Source organism: Meriones unguiculatus, chromosome 11 (assembly GCF_030254825.1).
Source record: "Meriones unguiculatus strain TT.TT164.6M chromosome 11, Bangor_MerUng_6.1, whole genome shotgun sequence".
Lineage (NCBI taxonomy): Eukaryota > Metazoa > Chordata > Mammalia > Rodentia > Muridae > Meriones > Meriones unguiculatus.
In genome coordinates, this window is record NC_083359.1 from 85,383,717 (window position 1) to 85,409,182 (window position 25,466).

At 42.0% G+C, this 25,466-nt stretch overlaps 1 protein-coding gene across 3 annotated transcripts in view; it reads left to right on the plus strand.

Annotated features, from left to right (window-relative positions):
• The window catches only part of Nme7 (NME/NM23 family member 7), a 124,429-nt gene that overhangs the window by 5,859 nt on the left and 93,104 nt on the right, over positions 1–25,466 (plus strand). For 2 of the 3 annotated variants that reach the window (XM_021639431.2, XM_021639432.2), the window contains exons 2-3: positions 21,204–21,311; positions 23,620–23,786. In XM_021639431.2, coding sequence (XP_021495106.2) covers positions 21,204–21,311; positions 23,620–23,786 — 275 coding nt within the window. Of the gene's footprint in view, positions 1–3,528; positions 3,551–21,203; positions 21,312–23,619; positions 23,787–25,466 lie in introns of those variants that run through there. The other variant, XM_060364600.1, reaches the window with a different exon arrangement.

Below are 25,466 nucleotides of genomic sequence, written 5' to 3' on the forward strand. Positions count from 1 at the left end.
CTCTTTTATGAGTTGACTTTGTGTCTATTAGAAAGCATTTTTGTATATCATATATATTCCCTTTTTTTGAGACAGAGTCCGTGTTTTTTAGACTTGCATAAACTCCAGTCATTCTTGCTCTTCCCTTTACCTAAAATATTCCTTTTTTCCCCTCATACCTGTGCTCAGATGATACCTCCACAGGAGGTGGGACTTTCTTGCCCACCCTCCCAAGGAAGCAGATGTAGCTGTTCTCTCTCCATCCTGCTTCCTTTCTTCATCTTCTTTTTTTTTTCATTTTAGTGCCTGACAAAAACATTACAAAGTGGTAAATTTTTCAAAAGTAACGATAGTGTTTGAAATTTTGTAATTTTTCTATTTTGTGGCAATTAAGAGTTTTAAGTAATCCACAGTGTCTCTGTAGGTTGCTATTATATGCATAGAGAAGAAAATTCTTAACTGTTGGGGGATAGAAAGGATGAACATCCAAAAAAGAATGCTTTGAAAAGATAGTTGAGAAGAAAGGAAGTTGACTTTCCATGCATATCCTCACTAGTCATTTGCAGAAAAACAAGATAGAGAACTATTTTTATTTTGTCAAGGCCTACCCAGTACTGTGAAAAAAAAAAAATCTAGACTTTTAGATCAAAAGCAGTGGATGTTTATTGTGAGAGAAGTCTGGCTTCATTCATGCCCAGTCACTGTTAAATTTCTACCATCTGGCACTCGCTCTAGACAACCTCCAAACCAAAGGAACTAAAATGGCTGAGTTTGGAGAAGTATACAACTTTAGGGAAGAAGGATATGATATGATATGATATGATATGATATGATATGATATGATATGATCTCAGGTATTGCTAATTATGAGACATGAAGCAATTTTTTTTTTAACATGAAGCAATTTTTAAGGCTGTGGAGTGAGGCGTGTAGGAAGGACTGCATTGGATAGCCGTGGAAGCCCCTCTGCATTGCCCCGAGTCAGTGGTCATGTAGCATTCTCTGGGGCCCCTAGAAGGAGAGTGGGCTAGTCAGAGAGAATTGTCTGTGTGAAGATCCTGGCACAGTAACATTACGTGGACTGAGAAGGATGTATGTATGTGTTTAAGAACATACACACATAGCACTAGTTACAAAAGGGGGGGGGGCATGGATTTGAAAGAGACCACAGGGTGGTGGTACACGGGACGGTTTGAAGGAAGGAGGGGGAAGGAGGAAATGATGGAATTATTATAATGTCAACAGTAAAAACATTAAAAATTATACCGTGGGTGAGAGGGTTCAGCTTAGGACCGTGGTTCTCACCCCATGCGTCGAGACCCCTTTGGCAACCTTCTATCTCCCAAAATATTCACATCATTAGGAAGGCTGAGAACCACGGCTCTAGGACACAGTCAGGCCAGTAGACCTGAGAGGAACAGAGAGGGACGTGATGGCGGCCGGTGTGGAGAGCTGCCTGCCTGGAGAGGTTAGCCCAGTGTGGCACGGCCCTGCAGTGCTTGAGGATGGGAAGAGACTCGGGTTTTTCTAGTCCTGATGGTTCTGATACTGAGTTTCGTAGACCATGAGCTCTAAACTGTGACTAGCAATAGGCTCATAAAAAAGTGTGACTAGGGCCGGAGAGATGGCTCAGCGGATTAGAGCACTGTCTGCTCTTCCAGCTGGCACAGGTTTCAGGACCCACGTAGGAGCTAGCCGCCAGCTCTGATTCCAGTTCCACGGGATCTGATGCCCTCTTCTGGCCCTTACAGGTACTGCATGCATATGCTGCAGAGCCACAAAATAAAAACAAAATCTCAGAAAATGTATTGATACATGTACACACTGAAGATAATAATCATTTCATAGAGGTTCTTTTTTTTCTGCTGCTGTGGTGGTGGCGTGCGTGCATGCGCGTGTGAAAAGAGGCTCATGAACACTAATGTAGTTTAATCCCCAAATTTAAAGATAAACTTCGCTGAGACGCACTTACACTCTGTCTTCTGCCTCGTTGCAGCTCTTTGCAGCGGAGCGTTCCCCTGGCTGGCGGTGTGCACTTCCGAGTGCGTACTCGGCTGAGCCGTACATTCACGCAGGACTCAGCAGGTTGCAGTTACATACTTATTTGTATATGTGTGCGTGTGTATGCTATGATAATAATTTAAAAATAGCCTGTGACTCTGGATGGTGGGACACGGAAGGGATTAGAGAGGGGAGAGGTAGGCCAGTGTTACAGAAATACATTTTAATAAAAAAAGCTTTAATCAGTGCTATGCCAGCAGGTGTCCGCTTCAGTTTTTACCATCCTCTTCTCTCCTGTTCTAGGTTTTTTGTTTTTTTATTCCTCTTTTATTTTTTAATATCTTGCTTCTGTAGGAAAGAAAGCTATCCAAGGGGCAACGATGAGAGCGGGAGAGATCTAGACATCCAAAACCCAGGAGGGAAAACCGGCGGCTTCCGAGCCGAGCGAGGAGTAGAGGTGTCTGCCCGTGCCAGCCACCCCGCCCCCTGCAAGATCCCTCCGCGCTGGGCCGCCGAGGCTCCGGGGAGGGCGGCGCCGGTGGAGCCGCAGCCATCTGCCCACAGGCGCGGGGACGGCCCGGCGTGTGCAGGGCTCAGCTCTGTGCGGCAGGGTTCTCCGCGCGCCTGGGAGGAACCTCGGGCTCTGCTTCCAAGACTCGCCATTACCGTCTCTCTGTGTTGCGGCTCAGTTCCTACGTGTCCAAGTTTAAATATGCACATCTTAAAATTAAGATGCTTAATTAAACGTTATGTACATTTCAAGAGCTTTCAAGGAGCTTGATGAGTGATACAAGAGCTGAAAAAATATTTTACACACACACACACACACCCCAAATCAAATCTTTATACCGTGACGCTATTCTTGAAATAGTTACTAGAGCTTTTATCCTTAAATTGATTAGGTGTTGGAGGCAGGTGATGAGCGTTGACCGTTACTCAGCTTCCATGACAGGTGTTTGATCTTATAATTTTACCAGTGGCTAAAAATCAAGGCTTCAGACTTGCTTGAGAATAACCTGGGAAATGACAAAAAAAGAAAATCAGATTTGTTCCTTTTTTGCCCCCATGTGAGGGATTAGAGGTTGTTGACATGGCCTGCATGAAGATGATACCTTAGAACCAAGAGGCAATCTCTGTATCCTAGCAATCGGGGCAGGAGGAGGCCTGGTGCTGGTCGCAGGCCCTGTCGGCTGCTGAGTGCGCGCGTGCTCCGTGGAAGCCGGCCCGGGTCTGTGACCGCTCAAGGCGAAGCGGCTCCGCAGGGAAGCCTGGGTTGAGCTTTTTATCTAGAGCTCTGTGTTAGTTGTAATGCGCCACAGTCAGGGCCACGGCGTGTAACTTTATTTTCTTAAGTTCTAGGGAATGACTCTTGAGCTTTCAGCTGGCTGTGCTTTAACTTCATTTTTGAAAACCATCTCTTTCTGGAAGATGAGTGACACGCACTTTGCTTTTTGCTTTTTTTGCTTTTGTTTGTTTTGTTTTTTACAAAAGTCCATGATTGACATGGTGCTCCTGGACTCGCCCTTTGCAAGCTTCCCGTGATTTTGCTGGTAACCGCAGGACTGAATCGGTGAGTGGAGAGCGGGTGTGTTACCCAGCTGAGGTTGACTTGGTGTAACCCGTAGTGAGCACTAGGTGGCGCACCTCACCGCGGGATGGCCCCTGCGGTCCAGTCAGTGCTGCACGCACGGCACCACAGATCAGATCTCACAGCGTGAAAGGTAAACTTGTTCTTCTCAAATTAAAAAAAACAACAATGTAAGTGATGAATTCTTCTGTTGGATTGAACTTGCAAATGGCATTTTTGGTATCTGTTATGCCACCAAAATGTCGTTTGACTTACTAAAAAAAAAAAAAAAATGTAAGGCTTCAACATAAAATAACCTCTGAGTTATGTGAGACAGAGCGTGTGAGGAAGTACTATCCTCCCACGCACCTGCTGAGGACCAGGCATCAGGGTTAGGGACACTTGCTGGCCTACGAGAGCTTTCATCGCTGTAGAGCAGGGTGCTCAGGCCTGCAGCCACTTCGCCCCTGAAAGTTTACTATCAGCACATCGTTTTCACCAATAACAGTTATTCTTTGCTCCTGACAGAAATGCAAGTAAAGTCAGTAGTGACACACACCTAGTGCCGAGTGGTGCTAGCTGCAGTGCGTGCAGATCCGTCCGTGCATTTGGTTTCTGCAGCAGTTGGCACAGAAAAGAGGGCTGAAACCCAGGCGAGTCTGCTTGTCAGCTCTGCCGTCGTCTCTCGCTGCACCCGAGGCTGTTGGGCGCTGTGCACATAACTGCGGTGGGCACTGCAGGACTGGCGTGAGTTCCAGGTGCCCTCGTGTACTGCACACTTTCATCAGTGGAAGCAGTGGTTTGCGAAGAGCACAGCCTTCGCTGTGTACAGACTTTAAGCACCGTGTCAGCAACACTGCTTATCTGTGCTGTTGACCCCAGAGAGAAAAATGAGTGAGAGCGTGTTCTAGGATGGATTGAACTTTCGAAAAGTGTCAAGGTCAGCTTAAGCACCACAGTGGGGACAGGATTCCTGGCCAAACTCCATCTTCCCCATCATAGCTTTCTCACTTTTTATCTCCCTGGAATAGTTTCATCCCAGGTTTTTGGATGAATGGCTTCTCCTTGTCTGATTGTCCTTGTCCTGGTTCTGATTCTGTCTTAGAGAGAGACCTTAACAGTCTCTCCTAGTTGAAGGTGGGTTCCTCACCTCTCTTTACCTAAAGTTTAACACATATACTTATTTATTCCCTTGTCCTTAGAGCACTTATTATGGAAAATGTTATCTTGTATTTTACATTTTATTCAAAGTGTGAGGAGAGATAGAAATTGAGTAGGCATGTCTATATTAATAGGGCCCTGTCCGTTTTGAACATCCTAAGTGTCTGTTGTCATGCCTGACAAAGAGATGTCATTAATATTTATTAAGCAAATGGAGCGATGGTAAGGTCAACCTTTAAAAATACCTAGCTCCCCCTTTGTGATTGCCAGCGGGTAAGTGCTGTTTTTCAAATTTATTCATGTATTTATTCAAAAAGTATTCAGTTGCATATATACTGTGGATATATGGGGTCCTTTCAGATGCAACCTTGAACCAGACATTTTAGCAGGGAAGATATGCATTAAATATCATGTCTGTTGTACTTGGAGATACTAAATGTTACAGGGAAAGTGAGTAATGGATGCTGTGACTGGTGAGCGCTGCTGGTGGTGGACACGATGTAAAGGAAGCTGGTGGTGGACATGGTGTAAAGGAAGGTGCCAGGGCCACTCTTGTAGAGAAGAAGATGAAAGTGGAGCGAGGACTTGAGGATGAGAGAGGATGAGCCATGGAGCTGTTGGAGGGGAAATGTTCTGGGAAGTGGAACAGCCAATGGAAAGACCCTTGGGTGAATACAAGGAATTACGTGGCTAGGGTGAAGTAAGCAAGAGTGGCCGTTCTGGAAGGCCATCTCAGACACAGAGTTAGGAGACAGGTCTCACAGGGTTTGGCTGAAACGGAGATAGTTGGTATTCGTGTGTCAGAAGAGTCCATATTCCGACAGGGTAAGTAGGATAGTGCATTCCCTGTTAGACTCCCAGAAACGGACAAGCTCATTCTAAATCTGATATGGGAACATGAAGGACTCAAAGTAGCCAAGAAACTGTATGTGTGTGCACATGAGTGTGTGTGAGGAGGCTACAGGTCAATGCTGCATGTCTTTCATTTCTTTTCTACCTTAGTTTTTGAGATAACCTGGAACTCACTAAAAGGCCGAGGTGGCTGGTGAGCAAGCCCCGTCTCCACCTCCCAGGTGCTAGAATTACAGGCAGTGCTGTTATACCTGGTTATTTTACATGTGTGCTAGGAACCAAACTTAGGTTTTCATGCTTGCAGGTTAAACATTTTACCAACTGAGCCATCTCCTCAGGCCCAGGCAAGACAATTTTTTTTTTTTTAAAATTATGAAGCTGGAAGACTTGCCTTTTCTGATTCAGAAGGTATAAAGTTTCATTATTCTAGATAGTGTGATATGGTTTAAGAGATAGGCTTAATGCTGAGTGCAGCAGTTCAGAGTTTCATTAGAGCCCAGATGTAAACTCAGGGTGATAAGTTGATTTTTGTCAAAAATGCCAGCTCCATTCAGTGAAGAAAAAGTGGTATTTGTAACCATTATTGCTGGGACAATTCAATATTTGCATGCACTAGGATCAACTTAGACTCTTAACATCACGTATGAAAAGTGTTTTTAACGAATGTCATAGACCTAAATAGAAGGACAAATCAGAAATCGCTTAGGATGAAGAGATTTCACTCATCCCTGCAGTATTGTGTCAAGCAAAGCTTTCTTGGATGTAACATCAAAATCTCAAGTCATTAGAAATCCCAACCTCTTCACTGTGAAATGTCCTAGAACTGCAAATGTGAAGCAGAGGGCTTCTGAGCTCATTTCCAGATCCTAGCTGGACACGGGTATGAATACATGAGTGGAAGAAACAGAATAATACAAAGATATGGGCAGAGTCGGAGAAACTGACAGAGGAGGCGCAGGCCCCAGGAGCAGGGACTGGCAACAACAGAGAGCAGTTAGGGACTTAACAGGGTGCAGGATGAGAACTGCCAGAGATCCTGGGAGCAGATGGGCTGTCTGACAGGAGCTAAGGGCTTCTGTGGAGCTCAGCAGCTGAATGTGCTCTGACTGGGACTTGAGAGAGTAAACATCTTACCCCCAGTGGTCTTCTGTGGTCAGCCATGGTCCCCTCTTAGCAAATCCATGTGAAAGATGCAAGATAAAGGACTCCTCTGGGGAAGTCCATGTAGGTCACTGCCCAGGCCCAGTGCAGACTGCAGAAATCTGGTTGAGCATCCGGATGAAGAAAATTGGAAAATGCTCAGCGTATACGTTTCCAGGCCTGGTGGTGTGATGGTTAAAGACAGGCCTATGTCCCCCACCCCACACGGTGTGCCTATGACCCTGATGATTGCAAACCTTAGGGATGGCATTTACATTGATACTTTCTTTGCTGTCACATGGTTTATGGTTGCGCTGGAGTCAATGCTCTACTTGAGTACTGAGTATAAATAGTATATAATTACTTTAGAGAGTTACTGCTACAGATATTTAGATCCAGCACCTCTGTTTTGTCTCAGGTCCGCTTCTCTCAGAGTTGCGCTGAGTTGATGGCAAGCCTTCCTTAAGGGCAGTCCTTGCCCTGCGTTACCTAATACCACATCAACTGTGTTCTCTAAGGTGCTAGCCAGGGAACATAGGTAAAAGGGCAGGTGTGTGCATGTGTGTGTGGGGGGATCTTTAGATTCTTTCTGGAAATATATAACAGAAAGTTACAAGTACTGGTTTTTGAGCCTTTAAAAAACTGAGTATTGATTTGTGCCATTTTACCAAGCTCTATCTCTCACACATGTATTTATTTCTTTGGACCTTTATTTCAGCATTTATTTGGTGTTTTAAAGGTCTCAGAACTACACATGCCTCTAAGGACTTTCAAAAGAAATAAATGATAGTCACTATCTTCTGGAAGCCTATAATCTGGTTATAAAGAGAATTTTAATTGCACAAGCACACCAGATGACAAGCCAGTGTTATACTGTGGGAAATCTGTCTGTCCCACAAGAAAACAAGGGTCCTTGTAAAGCAGGGCTGTGGAACAAGTCACAAAGCTCTTGCCAAGTCACTGATCTGCACTTCTCTTTCCTCATTGTTAATGTCCCTTTGATATCTGGCCTGTGTGAAAATCAAATCACAAGTCCAGAAATACCAACTGGCCGTTGTTGGTGTGGGAAGACTTCACAGTGATTGTGTTTGCTTTAAGGTGTCTGCAGCACAGCTTGCTCTCGATTTTCAGAGAGGCTTCCCTTAATATGAGGATGTGACATTGGCTTCTCACATGGCAGCCATCTCAGAAGTCAGGCTCAAGAAGAAAAAAATTTTAAAACAAAAACTTTCTGGATAGGTGCTTACTGTGGCCATGGTTCTTTTGGCTTTTCTTCACTCTCCCCGTTAAGAAGTGTAAGCAAGAATGAAGGTGAATGTGCATTTGTCAGCATGACATTTGGGAGAAACACACGAGTTTGTATATTGATTGTTTTGTTTGTTCGGTTTGGTTTTCTGTCATTTTGAGACAGTGTTCTTAGTACGTAGCCCAGGCTGGCTTTGAATTCAGGATCTTTCTGCCTCTGTCTTCAGAGTACTGGGATTACAAGTGTAAGCCACACCATTTGTTGCTGCTGCTGTTGCACTTTTGTTTTAAACAACAAAATGCAATTTAGTCTTGAACCGGAGCTCTTTCTCCTGGGGTTTTGCAAAGTGCATTTTGCAAAGGACAAGCATAGAACAAGTTACTGCTTAAAATCTAGCTTGGTTGCTGTGTTTCATTTCCCCTGCTTATTGTGCTGTGTCTAAGCCGAGCCGTGGGAACCGCTGGCTTAGTTGCCTACTGGCTCTGGTAATGCATTTTTAATGATTTACTATATTCTCGGAATGTTCAAGTCAAAATGAAGTTTGTTCCCTGGCAACAACTTTTTACTCTCCCTTACTGGAAGCAGCTGGCTTGAGGTGGCAGGTCTCAGGTGCTTTGGGTCATTCAGGGCCGTTCCAGGCACACAGGCTCAGACTAGTTTAAAAGCCTGTTGAACCGTAACCTTTATTGCCTCTGAGTTTGATGAAGTCACTCAGAAGCTGATAATTGTTAGGTCAGACAAAGAGCAGGTGCTAATTCTAAATATGCACATTCTAAAAATCCGATTTTTAGTTATTTCAAGACATTTCTCCATGATGCAGCTTATATGTCCATTTGGGTATGATATAAACAGGAAGCATCTAAGTATGCGCAAAATGCCTTGCTGCCTCTTGTGAAATATTTTTACTTGAAATAGAGTGATAAAATGCTAATGTGTAATAAAATGTGTGTACATTCAGTGCTATGTTAGACTTGTATCTGAGAACATGGCATGAGTTTTGTTGCTATGTTGCTGTTTTTGCTCTGATGGAGGATTAAGGTGACAGGATGTAGTTGCCAGTACTGAAGTTGTAAGTGCAGTGCATACAGATGACCTAGTGGGACATTTCTTGGAGGCCTCTTTTCACCATTCCTTTTCTCTCTCTCTCTCTGTATGTATGTATGTATGTATCTACCTGCATGTGTGTATGTGTGTGTGTGAGAAAGAGAGAACAACTCTCTAGAGTCAGTTCTCGATTTCTATTCTGTGAGTCCTGGAGCTCGCACTCAGATCAACAAACCTTGCTGGCAAGCTTCGTATGTGCTCAGCCATCTCACCAACCATTTCACCATTCTCAAGGAGAGTGGTTTAGAGCACATGTCCTGAGGTCTAACTGCCTTGCTTCACCGCTGTTTAACGGCTGTGGATCACCTTCTGTACAGGAAAACCATACTGCTTTGCAGGTGAAATGAAGTCTGCAGGCCACGGCCTAGTGGAAGGGCTGCTTCTTTACACTGCTCGCTTCCTTGCAATATTAAACTGTAAGGATTTGTTTATGTGTGTGGGGATCTTGGTACTCATGTCTGAATTTCAGGAATTTCTTAGAAGTCACAGGATTTGCCATGGAATTATACATAAGAAAGAAGTTGATACACATGTTGTATTAAAAACAAGGTTCAGAGACCTAGTGAATTTGTTGTATTTGGTAATTAATATTTACAATTGATACATCTTTTAGTAAAGCTGTGGTTAATCCTCAGCAGCTGCTTCACCAAATCACCACACAGAGACTGGGATTTATTTAGTTAACCCAGATCACAATGCTGGGCAATAGTTATTCATCCTAAACCTCCAAGCCCACATGGTTTCCTACCATTCAGATTTTACCCACTATACTTGCTTTTAGTTAGGTCTGGTTCATTTCTCCATGTCTTTCCAAGACCTTTCTTCCAGCCTCTGCTCTCCCAGCTTCTCCATGCTGCTTCTCCTCCTCTTCTGCCTCCCACTCCTTCCTGTCCTCTGGCTCCTCCCTTCTCCCTCCTACTCCTTCCTCTCCATTGCCCAACGTTGTGGCTGGTTGTTTTATTTTGGCATGTTTACACAAAATTGAGACAGGTGATGCTTAGAATAAGTATCACAATGCAATGTCCAGATTGAAACCAGAGAGTGGGGGAGAAAAATCAGCATTTGAATGAACAAGGGTAAGGTGTATACATTCCAAAAGAACATTATACCAACATACATATTTTTGGAATGAATCATGATTACATGAATCGAGTATCCAGTTAGATATGACCAGTATTTGAACTGAAAGAGGTAAAATTGACAGTGAGTTCTTATAAGAAACAAAAGTATATTTGGAGGCAAAACAACAAATTTAATATCTAAACTATTAGAAAAATATGTTCTTAGTTGGAATTCTGTATAAAGTTATTGGTATACATTAGTGTTAGTGTGTTACATATGTTATAAATCATCTGTAATAAAATTCTAATGAGCTAGCATAAAACTAAGAGATAGAAATACTGATATTTTGTTCCACTTCCAGCAGGAGATTCAGTACTTCCCAGATTATTGGGTTAGGAAAGGTCATTTTATCTGGCACTTCATCAGTACCACTATTTAACTTTGTTGTGTATATTTTCTTATTTTGGAAAATGATGACTTATTAGGGTTATCGTAAGAATTATGTAATGATATATGGCAAAAATATATAGTGTTATTTCTTATATCACAAGGCTCAGAATTGCTGTCATTTTGGGGGGTAGTGGAAACTTCTTGAGTATGTTCAAGAAATTATTAACTTTTGTCTATTTTTGATTTTTAAAATAATTTGAAATGCTAGCAATGCATCTTTTCTCAGTTAAGTCTAAGCTCCTTCAGCCATCCTATTCTGCTTTATAAACCTTTTCAGTTCCTATCCTGTATACACAATCCTTTACTTATATTTATATACAGTATCTCTCTTTTAGTAATGACCCTTTGGGCTTATATAATTATTAGACTGCAAGCAGCAGCATTAATGTTTGCATTCTTCCTGCTTTCAGGAAATAGAAGTGTAGCTTCGTATCAGGCACACATTAGATGACAGGCATGTGTTGCTGCTTTTAAACTCTACTTTATATAGGGTTGCTTAAAGCCTCTCCTTCCCAAGCCCCCAAACCCTGGGTAGGAGAGAGGTTACTGGAGAGAGGGTGTGCAGACCCCTTTACTCCCCTTGGCTGTTTAGGGTCAATGGGTTCCCCTGGGGCTATACCAATCTCTGTCTCTATTTTTGTTCCTTTCCTCTCTGTATGCCACTGCTTGTGCCTCTACCTGTGCCTTTGTTTGTTTTGATGTATTTGCCTGTATTTCTTTGAGAGCTTTGTTCATTTCCTCTTTATTTGCCTCCATGTGTGTGGCTATTTCTTTGAGAGCTTTGTTCCTTTCCTCCTTATGTGCCTCTAATAACTGGATAAGCATAGCTTTAAAATAATTTTCTTGTGTTCCCGATGAATTAAAATATCCATTGATTTTGGGGGTTGCTGGTGAAGCCACGATGTCCTGATTTTTGTTGGATGTGTTCTTACGCTGACCTCTAGCCATCTGCTTATCCTTAACCTTCGCTGTTTGTTCCTGGAGTCTGTACTTCAGACTGGGTCTGTCTGTCTCTGGTGTCTGGAGTATTCTTCAGGAAGATGAGAGAGGCCCACCGGGTTGAGAGTGGATGCTGGTGTTTCAGCTAAGGGAGGAAGGTCGCAGGCATGTGTGAGCAAGCACGGGGCATATGCGTGGAAGTGTCCCTTGAAGGACAGGATGCTGGCATGTGTAGATGCTTGGAAGGGTCAAGCGTAAGTGCCGGAGGGGGTGCTGGCACTGTTTATGGGCGCAATGTGTATGTACAGGTGTCCTGACTACCTCAGTGACCTACGGGCCTGTCATACTGTCCTCCTGGTGTTCAGATCTGTCTGGGCTCCAGGAATTGTTTGCCTGGACTCCACTGTAGACCCACAGAACAGGTGCTTCAATGTTGAGATGCTGTTCCAAGAATCCCTGTGTTGCCCACAGTGGGGGTGTGGGTGGGAGGGATCTGATGTTTGGCTGTTAGTGTAGAGAGACCCTGGATCTGGGGCCCTGCCAGCACTCCCATGAAGGCACACTCACTTGCCCTCAGGCCCAATCAGAAAGCACAGGGGATCCCCCTGTCCCCTACTCTCAGATTTGGGCCTACAGGGGCAAAGGAAAGTGTAGGAGATCCTTCAGCTCAGTGTGTCCTCTGTTTGGCCGCCGGGGTAGCCACCTCTGCCGTCTCAGTCACGAGCATAGAGGCTCCTGCTTGGACTAGCCGGCACCCCGCCACAGTCACAGCCCTGCGAGGCCCGCCTGTGCCATTTCAGTAGCCAAGCATGGAGGCTCATGCTTGGGGCAACCACTGCCACCTCAGCCGAGCAGGGAGGCCCGTGCTTGGGGCAGAGGCCACCGCAGGCCATCTCCACTGAGCAGGGAGACCCATGTTTGGGGCAAGGGGAAGTGCAGGGGGGTGGAATAGTCGCCACTCTTAGTCCCCAGAGATGTCCACAGGTGACTGGATCCAAACTGTCCTAGCACACGGGTTGTCCCCTCTCTCCCAGGAAGCCTTAATGTCGATGTTCTGGCTGCCCCTCCACTCACCAATTTCAGAGTTTTGGATCCTGTGCCCCACAGTGCGCGCTGGTCACCGCCATCTTGGACCACCTCCCAATCTCTGTCAATGCAAACATAGCAAGCAGTCTCCTCCAAGCTGCTACACTGAAACATTTCTCTCCAACCACACTGTCCATCTCTGGTCACTCCAAACTGCTACACCCAAACACTACATGCCACACTTTATCTCTCCAGGCTCCCATATCTATATCCCTCAGAGTCCTAGACCACGCCCCTCTCCATGCTGCAGGAGGCAGGCCACTACCAGCTGGCAAAGGCCACACTTTGCACAAGCCAGTTATCAGCTGTGGACAAACAGAAGTCCAAACCAACATCCCACACTTGGGATTAAAGTTAAAAAAATTTACATAACATAACTGAGCTTACAAAGAAACCAAACTTCCATTACAGTCATGTGATTTCATTGAGTTTTAACAAATGAATTTCTTGAAAGCAGATTGTTTAGGATAGTGTTCCCAGTTACTGTTTTGAGGTTGCTTTCCTTTATGTGATGGTCGCCATAAAAAGAAACAGCATCTTTTTACTCTTCTCTGGTTGAATAAAACTCTGTTGTGTATACATTTGTTTATTGACTTATTTGTTAAGGAACACTAGACTGATTCTATCACTTGGCTGTTGGAAACAATGCCACAATCAACATGGAGCCGCAAGGGTGTTTGTTTGCTTGTTTGATTACTTGTTTTCTGTTTTGTTTTTGTTGTGTGACTGTAATGGCCTTGGTTGACCTGGAACTTGCTAGACCTGGAACTTACATAGACAAGGCTAGCCTCTCACTCACAGGGATCCTCCGGGTCTGCCTCCTGATTGCTGGGTTTAAAGGCTTGCGTTCATCACTCCTGACAGATCAGGTATTTCTGTAGTATGTTGACTTAGATTCCTTTGTGTATTTTAAATAACATTGCCAGAAACACTGAAAGTAACCTGATCAGAGCTGTTCTTCCTAGGATGGCGGCCAAAATTATTGTCCATAGTTAGTGGTTGCTGCTTTCTTCTTACAGCCATATCCTGTTTTCTCCAGAGTACTGTGTAAGCACACTGCCCTTTTCTCTTCCTTCCTTGTTGCTCTCTTGGCTCATTCAGAACTCTTCCTTCTTTTTGATTCAGTGCTGGTGGTATCTGGACAAAGTATTGATTTTTGGCATCAGACACACCTTTGTTTGAAAGTGCAAGCCTGGAGCTGGAGAGATGGCTCAGCGGTTAAGAGCACTATCTGCTGGAGTTCAATTCCCAGCCATCACATGGTGGCTCACAACCATCTATACCCTCTACTGCCCTCTTCTGGCATGCAGGTGCACATGCAACTAGAGCACTGTATTGCATAAAATAAATAAATAAAAATCTTAAAAAGAAAGTGCAAGCCTGGCTTTGACCAGCTTATTACCCTAGGAAGCACTGAACCTCTGTTTTTACCTGGGTGAAATGTAAGGAGTAACGGCTGATTGTAGCCATGTTTTGATGTTTTGAGAATCATTAGCTGTTTACACATAAAACCGGGCTGATGTAATGTTAGTTGATCTCATTCCACCTCTACCCCCACACTTAATTTAATATTTGATTCTAATCACTTGGAGAAATAAATAAGATTTTAAAAGATTTGCTAAAGTAGCAGTAGTTTAGAGAACACCAAGTATCCTAATTGAAGCAACCAGTCAGAAGCAGTGGATCTCACTATAGCTAGTGGTAGTTGGTACCCTCACCACAAGACAGTAATAACTTCCTTCCCTCCCTTTTTTTTCCTTTTTCCTTTCCTTGATTGCATTTATAAGGTTTTGGTCTTTAAGAGTGATACTGTCAGTATGTTGCAAACTTAATCCTTACTTTAATTTTGCTTTGCCCTTTTGAGGATTTACCAAAATATCAGGCCCTGGAAAAACATATGGAATTTTTAGTAGGGATTCTGTTACATCAGAAAAATGTATTGACACCAACTTGTTTTGAGATATTTTATAATTTATAATGGCTAACTTAAGAGAGTAAGAGTGAATCCTCCCCAGGGATGAGTCGCCTAATTGCTTATCCAATGCCAAGTGGTCAACCCTGAAGTCATACATTACAAGCAACACAGAATGAACTCAGCAGGTTGTATTTATGCATATATGTATCCATGTGACAATAATAATTAAAGAAAAAAGAATGAAATTTGAGGGTGATTGGGGAGAGGTTGGAGGAAGAATTATGTAGTATTTTAATTAAAAATTAAAAAATAAATAACTTGGAATGCAGTGATTACTTAAGATTTTACTTGTGAGCCATTAAAAGGAAGATCCAGTAATTTATTTAAAAGGAGTTTTGCATGCTTTAATTTCAGTAACAGAAATTCTTGAACTGAAATGCTTTTTTATCTGTACATATTTATTCCTTTTAAATAAAATATAAGTCCATTTTGTCATAAGCCTAGATAGAGTCCTTAAGTTCCTGTTTGACCCTGCCAACCTAGCTGTAACTATTTTTTAGTTTTAGAGCAGTTATATGTCATTAGGCCATCTTTTTTAGACAGATACACTGCTAATGAGTGCAGTGTGTAATATGACTTTAAAATTTATGCTGGGCATGGCGGCTGGCATCCATTTGTAACCCCAGCACATAGAAGGTGGAGTTACAGAGGATCAGCAATTCTACTTTTGGCCACATGACTTAAGCTCTTTGAGGCCTTGTCTCTAAAGAGTAAAACAAAAGTTAAAATCTGTAACACAAAATTATGTTAACTATATGAATGTCAAGGTTTTGCTATTTTCATAACGCCTTTGATTTCTGTGCAAAGCCAATACACAGTAAATTTCTCACAGCTATTATTAATAGTAATTTCATAGTGATTGTTAATGTTTAGTAATAGTGCTTTGCCTGTTTTGTAAGTTCAGATTATAAAACAAATCATTACATAACCAATGGAAGTACGAAGTTTAAGAAGAAAATTGCTACCCAATTTTTGATAAACTATCTATGATTACTCTAAGCTTCCCCCACATGTGCAGACAGAGCCCTCTTCAGTTTGCCTGCCACTGCATGTGAACTCTAACCCACAACCTCCCAGGCTCTTATGTGGATTGGGGCTAATTATATACAGCTGGGAGGGGGTGTCAGGAGGAGCTCGTAGTGGAATCTCAGATGAAGGCCCCTTCTGTGAGGAAACATCAGCAGGCCTCCTCATGGTGCTTGAGTAACCCCAGCTGCTCTGACTAATGCGGAGCTGGTGTAATGTGAGAGCACAGTGTCCCACAAACACCCTGCTTCTGATTTAGCCTCTTTAGGAATAGTCTTGGGCTTAGCTAGTGAGTGAGCCCAAATTTAATCCCATCACCACCCAAAACAAAACAATTAAAAAAAAAAACGTGATATTTTTGACACCAGTGTAATGCTTGAATATTCTTTATGAAGTGCTTCTGAGAGAAGCTGAAATGTTCAGTGAAGATGGGGTGAAAGATTATTCCTGTAACCCTCAGGCACATATGCGCAGACTCAAGGTATCTATCCATATGTCCTGCAGGAATCAGCTTCTCGCTGGGTTCACCTACAAGGCCAGAACTGTGGAAGATCTGGGAAATGCCAAGTACAGTTTCTGGTTTTGGCTCAGTCACTTGACAAGCTTTGTGATGCTATGCTGGCCGTGCATATCCTCTGGAAGTCAATTTCCTTATTTACAAAATGAAGGGTTTAAGCAAAACAATACCACACATTGATACCACTTCGAAAACAACTCATGTTTCTTGATAGACTTGTCTCAATGAAGTTGAAAAGCAAAATTTTAATAAAATTTAAAAAAATTTTGAAAGTAAGTATGGTCTTGGAATGTGTGTGTGTGTGTGTGTGAAAGAGATCAAGCTCATAATTTCTGTTATTTTAACAGAATATGTGAGACTGGGTAATTTATAAAGAAAGTATATTTATTCGGCTTATTGTTCTGAGGAATTAAAAAAAATGTCCTAAGTACATATTTGTTCCCTACTGGATGGCCACAGAAGAGGAGTGGCCCATCCTTTTGTAACAGCTCACTCCTAGCAAGCACTGAGCCATTCATCGGGGAGAGCCTCTAATATGCAACCTGTGAATGTCTCCTAAAGTTTAACACTTAGACTGGTACAGTGACAATTAACTTTCAAAAAACTTTGGAAGGGACCTGCAAACCTTAGTGTAGCCTAACGTGTGCCAAGTCTAGATATACTGTGCTCACATCCCCAAATGCATGTGAGACTCAGGAAGGGATAATGTGTGTGCTTCAAAGGGAAATCAGTGTAGAATTTAAGGCAGGTTTGAATACAGTTTATACTCAGAGTACCTCCTTATTGCATAAAGGGAACAGTATAACTTGGGAGTTATTTTTCTGCATCTGTGAGTAGTAATTCCATGATTGCTATTATAGTTTTTTTTTTTAATTGTTTTTGTTTTTTATTTCATTGCAGGGAATAATGGTTATAAAAGAAACTCAGCTACTTTTCCAAGGTGGCACAAAGGATACTTCTTTGTCTGAAGTCTGTGAAACGCTAGGTCAAAACTCCAAAAGGTCATACCTAAGACCTTAGGAGTGTTTGAAACTTTTGGAAATAGTGGAAATCATTCTTGTCAGTTTTTCTGTTCCGTACTTACTTGGCAGAGAGTACTAGACAGAGGCTTCTTTTGCTTCTGTTTCTTAGGTGTGAACACTTTCTTCTACTGTCCTTAAAATGTTACTGCTCTGAAATTACTGAGAGAAGAGACATTTACTATGTTAGTGCAATTGTCTAAACTTGCTAAATTCCCAAGTTTAGGATATTAAAACTTGTAACAATAGGGTCTCTTAGTAGCGCACTGATAGTTCTTGAGGAAACTTGACTTCAGTTCAACTCTGAATTGTTAAAATAGTCAGATCAGGAATTCATGTTCCAAAGATTGCTGACTGAATTAGGACAATTGAATGGCCATGAAATGAAGATTAAACTCACCCTTGAAATAGCTGGTGCCGGAGCCCACCAGCAGAATCGAACTGTTCTTGAGTGGGGAAGGAGTGAAAGAAAATAAAAATAGTGGTACTTTGACTTTTCGATTTGTATCTCCTTGATCTCCTTCAGTTGTCTTATTGCTCTAGCTAGAAATTCAAGTACTATGTTGAGGAGATATGGAGCGAGCGGGCAGCATTGTCTTGTCCCTGATTTCAGCGGGACTGATTTAAGTTTCTCTCCGTTTAGTTTGATGTTGGCTATAGGCTTGCTGTATATTGTCTTTACTATGTTTAGGTATGTGCCTTGTATCCCTGATCTCTCCAAGACTTTAAACATGAATGGGTGTTGGATTTTGTCAAATGCTTTTTCGGCATCCGAGGAGATGATCATGTGGTTTTCCTCCTTCGGTTTGTTTATATGGTGTATTACATTGATGGATTTCTGTATGTTGAACCACTCCTGCATGCCTGAGATGAAGCCTACTTGGTCATAGTGGATGATTTTTTATGTGTTCTTGGATTTGGTTTGCAAGTATTTTATTGAGTGTTTTTGCATCAATGTTCATAAGAGAGAGGTCTGAAGTATTCTTTTTTGTTGGGTCTCTGCGTGGTTTAGTTATCAAGGTGACTGTGATTTCATAGAATGAGTTTGGTATGTTCTTTCTGTTTCTATTTTGTGGAATAGTTTGAAGAGAATGGGAGTTAGCTCTTCTTTGAAGGTCTAGTAGAATTCTGTGCTAAAACCGTATGATACCATACATGAGTGACCCCCAAATTTCAACCAGAGAACTCCTTCAGCTGATAAACACCTTCAGCAAAGTGGCTGGATAAAAAAATTAACTAAAAAAAAAAAAAAAAAAAAAAAAAAATCAGTAGCTCTCCTGTGTACAAAAGGCAAAAAGTCTGAGAAAGAGATTAGGGAAACAACACCCTTCACAATAGCCACTAATAACATAAAGTGCCTTGGTGTAACTCAAACCAAGCAAGTCAAAGACTTGTTTGAAAAAAAAAACTTTAAGTCTTTGATGAAAGAAACTGAAGAAGATATCAGAAGATGGAAAGATCTTCCATGTTCGTGGATCAGTAGGATTAACATAGTGAAAATGGCCAGCCTGCCAAAATCAATCTACAGATTCAGTGCAGTTCCCATCAAAATACCAACGCAGTTCTTTACAGACCTTGAAAGAACAATTCTCAATTTCATATGGAAAAACAAAAAATCCAGAATTGCTAAAACAATCCTGTACAACAACAGATTGTCAGGAGGTATTGCCGTCCCTGATCTCAAGCTGTACTACAGAGAAATAGTAATAAAAATTGCATGGTGCTGGCATAGAAACAGAATGGTGGATCAATGAAATCGAATAGAAGACCCAGAAATAAACACCTATGGATACTTGATTTTTGACAGAGAAGCCAAAACCATACAATGGAAAAAAGACAGCATCTTCAACAAATGGTGCTGGTCTAACTGGATATCTTTATGTAGAAATATACAAATAGATCCATATTTATCACCTGCACAAAACTAAAGTCCAAGTGGATCAAAGACCTCAACAGAAAACTATATACACTAAACCGGTTACAAGAAAAAGTGGGGAAGAGCCTTGAACTCATTGGCAGAGGAGACAACTTCCTGAACAGAACACCAAAAGCACAGGCTCTAAGATCAACAATCAATAAATGAGAACTCATGAAACTGAAAAGCTTCTGTAAAGCAAAGGACACTGTCATCAGAACAAAATGACAGCCTACAGATTATGAAAGGATCTTTACCAAGCCTATATCTGACAGAGGGCTAATATCCAGAATAAAGAACTCAAGAAGCAACAAATCAAGTAATCCAATTTAAAAATGGGGTACAGAGCTAAACAGAGAATTCTCTGTAGAGGAATATCAAATGGCAGAGAAATACTTAAAGAAATGCTCAACGTCCTTAGTCATCAGGGAAATGCAAATCAAAACGACCCTGATATTTCACCTTACACCCATCAGAATGGCCAAGATCAAAAACTCAAGTGACAACACATGCTGGAGAGGATGTGGAGAAAGGGGAACCCTCTTCTATTGCTGGTGGGAATGCAAACTTGAACAACCACTTTGGAAATCAAGCTGGTGCTTTCTCAGACAATTAGGAATAGTGCTTCCTGAAGATCCAGCTATGCCACTCCTAGGCATATATCGAAAATATGCTCAAGTACTCAACAAAGACATTTGCTCAACTATGTTCATAGCGGCCTGATTCATCATAGCCAGAATCTGGAAACAATTAATACAGAAATTGTGGTACATTTATACAATGGACTACTACTCAGCAATTGAAAACAAGGAAATTATGAAATTTGCAGGCAAATGGTGGGAATTAGAAAAGATCATCATCCTGAGTGCGGTATCCCAGAAGCAGAAAGATACACATGGTATATACTCACTTATAAGTGGATTTTAAACAGAAAATATAGGATAAACATACTAAAATCTATACACCTAAAAAAGCTAAGCAAGGAGGAGGACCCAGGGTAATATACTCAGTCCTCACTCAGAAAGGCAAATGGGATGGACATAGGAAGAGGGAAAAAACAGGGAACAGGACAGGAGCCTACCACAGAGGGCCTACAAGGTAGGGTATCAAAGCAGATGCTGAGACTCATAGGCAAACTTTGGACAGAGTTTTCATTCAAAGGGGGAGATAGAAAGACCTGAAGGGGACAAGAGCTCCACAAAGAGAGCAACAGAATAAGAAAATCTGTGCCCAGGAGTCTTTTCTGAGACTGATACTCCAACCAAGGACCATTCGTGGAGATAACCTAGAACCCCTACACAGATGTAGCCCATGGCAGCTCAGTGTCCAAGTGGGGGTACCCTAGTAAGGGGACCAGGGGCTGTCTCTGACATGAACTCAGTGGCTGGTTCTTTGATCACCTCCCCCTGAGGGGGGTCGGACAGCCTTACCAGGCCACAGAGGAAGACAATGTAGCCAGTCCTGATGAGACCTGATAGGCTATGGTCAGATGGAAGGAGAGGAGGATCTCCCTTATCAGTAGACTTGGAGAGGAGCATGGGAGGAGATGAAGGAGGAAGGGTGGGATTGGGAGGGAATGAGCAAGGGAGTTACAGCTGGGATACAAAGTGAATAAATGTAATTAATATAAAAATTAAAAAAGAGAAAAAGAAAATAAAAAACCCAATACACTCTACATAGGATCTGTTTGCAAGCACTTCCAGTAGAAACTGTCACACTGATTTATTCTAATAATCCCTTTTCATAGTCAGAGCAAAGCAAAACAATGAATGGGTTATGGAGAAGTCAAACTTATTTACCTCGACCACCTGTCTATGTGATCCTCACACAAACAAAAGGTGTGAACTTGACAAGACATCCCACCTGCTGTCTCAAGGAAAAGGACTTAGCAAACATCCTGTTTATCCCTGACTCCAGGTGAAGGCTAGGCTGAAAACATGCTTTTCTGCCGAGAGCTCAGGACCAAAGCAGCCTCACAAACCAGCGGCTCTCCACACTAAGGGTGTCTAATCAGAAACTAGCACGACAAGTTTTTGAGAAAAGAATAAATCAGTATAATTGCGAAGATTTGTTTGTGTAAATATTTGGAAATTCTCATTTTCTTTCTGTATGACTTACATAAGAGTGCTTATGTGATAGTGATACAATATTTTCTTTTTCACAGAATCTGTTGGAGAGGTTTGCTTTCCTTGCAGAGTGGTATGATCCGAACGCCTCACTGTGCCGGCGTTATGAGCTTCTGTTTTACCCCGCAGACGGATCTGTTGAAATGGTAAATGGGGGCTGGAAAGACGGCTCGGTCCATAAAGTGCTTACCATGCAAGCACGAGGACCATAAAAAGTCAGGTTCAGTGAGAGGTCCTGTCTCAAATTGTAAGGTGAGCCAGGTGTCGTGGTGCACATCTTTAATCTCAGCACTCAGGAGGCAGAGGTGGTTGGATCTCTGTGACTTTGAGGCCAGCCTGGTCTACAGAGCAAGCTCTAGGACAGCCAGGACTACACAGAAAAACCCTGACTCAAAAAAATGAAAACAGCAAAGCAAAACAAAAAATAAATAGCAATTTCCAGGTCAGTTAGGGCTACACATTGAGATGCTGTCTTAAAAACAAAAACAAAAAAACAAACAAAAGACTCCCCCAAACAAAAAGCAAAACAACAATACAAGTGAGGAGAACAGCTTCTGAGAACAAGACTAAAGTTCACGTTTGGCTTCCACACACATTCGTGGGATTCCACTACACATGGGAACTCAGACACTGGTAAATAACCTTTGTTTGCTTAACATTAGCAAAATTATTTCATACGGAATGGGGAGGAGGATAAGACTGACTTTTGTATGGTTGATTTTGAAATTGCATTTGAAGTTACATTTTTCTTTAATTGAAAAACAATGTTTTGATTAGTTTTCTTCCCCCAACTCTTTCTAGATCTTCCCCACTTGTCCACCACAGCCTTTCCTTCTTTCTTTCTCTCATTAGAATGCAAGCAGACATCGAAAAATAATAAAATGAAAACAAATCAGAATATGACAAAACAAACAAAACAAAGGCACAAGAAACACACACAGACATGGAGACACACACACACACACACACACACACACACACACACTGGAACACAGAGGTGACCAACCTGTAAGATATGCTGACGAAATAGTGGCACAAAGCTGTGGGGTAACCAGCTACTGTCTGAAGCTAATTTTTATTGGATTTGTGTGTGTGTTTGAGGCGCATTAATATACCAATACAGAAAGATAACTTTGTGTTGATATTTTTTTTCTGAGTTATGTGGTAGATAGGATTACCACATAATTTAGAACAGCTTCTTCCTTGAAATCCTTTCTTATCACAGAGGGGATTATAAATGTGCACCTTCACAAGCCTTGTTGCAGATTCACAACCAAAGTATTTTGCAAGTTTTCATATTAAAAATATAGGAAGAGCTTAAGCTTGTTGACATTTGGCTATAATTTCAACACTTAGGAGGCTGAGGCAAGAGAATCCCAAGTTAGAGGTTAGCCTGAGCTGTATAGCAAAACCTTGTCAAAACAAACAGGCCTAGCTAGATCTCTTAGTGGGTAATGATACGGGCTGTGAAAGTGCGAAGGTCTAAGCTTGAATCGTAAGCACCTACGTCATAGCTGGACCATGTTCCAACACTGAGTAGCAGAGACAGACACATTCCTGGAGCTCTCCGGGCAGCTCGCCCAGCTCAGACAGCAAACTTCAGGTTCAGTGAAGAGACCCCATGTCAGGAGAAGAAGGTGGGACATGACAGAGGAAGACACCAGACAACCTCCTTTGGCCCTCGCACGTGGGCATGCACACCTGTACATGGATGTAACACACACACACACACACATAGAAATAGGTAGATACAGAGAGACCCCAAATTGAAGTAGGACAACTGTATTTTGGATTAATCAAAATATGATTATCATAGTCATAAATAATATTGAAAGTTGATATCCTCTGAAAAAGTCAACTTGAAGAGGATCTAAGAGGGCCCCTTTCCTTGTATCTCTTCATTGGTAATCCCTCTAAAAAGTCGGCCTATTTGAGGGTGCAGGGCCTAGAGAGGTGGCTCAGTTAAGGGTCTGGCTGCTCTTATAGGTTCTCAGGTTGGTTCCCAGCACCTACGCTGGCAGCTCAAAACTGTAACCCCAGCTCCTAGCCTGCCAGCACTCTCTTCTGGCTTTTGCACCTGTACTTACATGTACATACCCACACATAGAGAGATATAATTTAAAGGATATACAAAAAAATTAATGAGCTTATATAGTATTGGAATGTATATGTAAAAATAAATGTAAGAATCTTTCTGTGGTTCATAGCTGCTGACTCACTGAAATAGTTTGGCTAAAATAAGTGTATTCAGGATAGTTTAAAGTATATATCTTAATTAAAAACGTATCACTAGATTGGATTTGGAAATAAAGATTTATAGTATAAAATATGATTCATATGTGTAGTTAAAAAGTAAAAGGACGTAGCTGTCTTTGGTAAGATAAATTGAAAACGGTTTTACCTCACAGTGAGACCAAGATCCTTCATAAGTAATCTCATTGTGTTTGGTTCCAGCATGATGTAAAGAATCGTCGCACCTTCTTAAAGAGGACCAAGTATGAGGACCTGCGAGTGGAAGATTTATTTATAGGCAACAGAGTGAATGTCTTTTCTCGACAGCTGGTGCTAGTTGACTATGCGGACCAATACACAGCTCGCCAGCTGGGCAGCAGGAAAGAGAAGTAAGAGAATATTCTGTCATCTTTTAAACCGAAACTGCATGTGATTCTGGCTACTAACTTCTGAGTTCTTCTTTCTTTGGGTTTTTGGTTTTTCAAGACAGGATTCCTCTGTGTAGCCTTGGCTGTCCTGGACTCACTTTGTAGACCAGGCTGGCCTCGAACTCACAGACATCCACCTGCCTCTGCTTCCCCAAGCACTGGGATTACAGGTGTGCACCGTCAAGCCCAGCTGTGAGTTCCTTTCTTGATTGTGTTTTCACACAATTTTTTTTTCCAGTGAACCAATATAATGTTTGTTGTTATAAACTAAAAAAAAAAAAAAAAGTGTTGGGCTATATGTTTATTGTTTACCCTAAGATTATCATGGCGGGATTATTTAACCCGCTATCACAAATAATAAGACATAGACACCTGTTAGATTTAATAATTTCCTTATTTACCTTGGTTCTGGCAGATATTTCACCTACACTGTCTCAATAACTCCCCATCCATGTCCCAGCCCCCATCCAGTGCCATCCACCTTAATCATTCCTATCTGAACTGCCTTCTATCCATAATCCCATGGTACTTGCTTGTATTCTTCATGTAGGCCTTTCAGTGCCACTATTGGAGCCCTTCCCCTTGACCCACATGATTTTTTTCTCCATACTAACCCATACTATGGTCCTCCTTCCTCCTCTCTTCCCTCCTCCGATGTGTCTCCCATGACTCTCCTGTCCTCTCCAAGGCTAGCAACCTTAGCCAAGCCTATGCCATTCTGCCCTGCCCAGGTACAGGCTGTTTAATCAACCAATCAGGTATGTCTTAGGCAGTTTACAAAACAACGAGAGGTGTCACTAGATCTTGAGGGTGAGTAACACGCATCAGCCCACCCACAACAAGTGTTATAACATTTTTTGAATATTTGGAACTGATTCTGGGACTTGTTCCTGATTAGAACAACAAAGTGATACCTGTAGTCTTACAGGTGATTATTTGCAGAGTTGGGGGCTGGGAGGAAAAAAAAGCTTTTCACATTCTATTTGAGCATAATTTTTTTTTTCCCCAAGGATAAGTATGACTTTGGGGAGAAAGGAAGAAATGATGCATGAATCACTGTAAATTCAGAAGACAGTGAGTTATTTCTTGTAGAACCAAGGTGCTTGTGGGGTTGCTTGGTTTTGATAAAATTGGGTTGAATTATTTCCCCAGTTAGATGAACTGGGAGGAATTGCTAGTCTAAGGAATGAGTATAAAGAAATATACAAAGGTGGGAAATTCTGTCTTAAGTTGAGGAAAACTATTATTCTGTTTGAAAAGTTGGTGGCTAAAACTTACAAAAGTTTAATTTCTAAAATAATGATCTGAATTATTATGGTAGCAATAGCTACGAGTTGGAAATAAGGAGTGTGTGATTGATAGAGATGGAGTAATGCAAGCTGGGGATGTAGCTCAGTAGGTAGATGTTTGTCTTGCATTAGTGAAGCCCTGAGGTCCTGCTTAAAACTGGGGGTAATGGCACATACCTGTCACCCAGCATTTAGGAAGTGGAGGTTGCAAGATCAGAAGTTCAAGGTCATATTGGGTTACATAGGAAGTCTAGGCCAGATAGATGCTCTACACATGACTTTACATCAAAAAATAAAATAATTAAATAATGGTAATAATAAACCTCAAAGACAGTCCATGTCTATAAAGGCA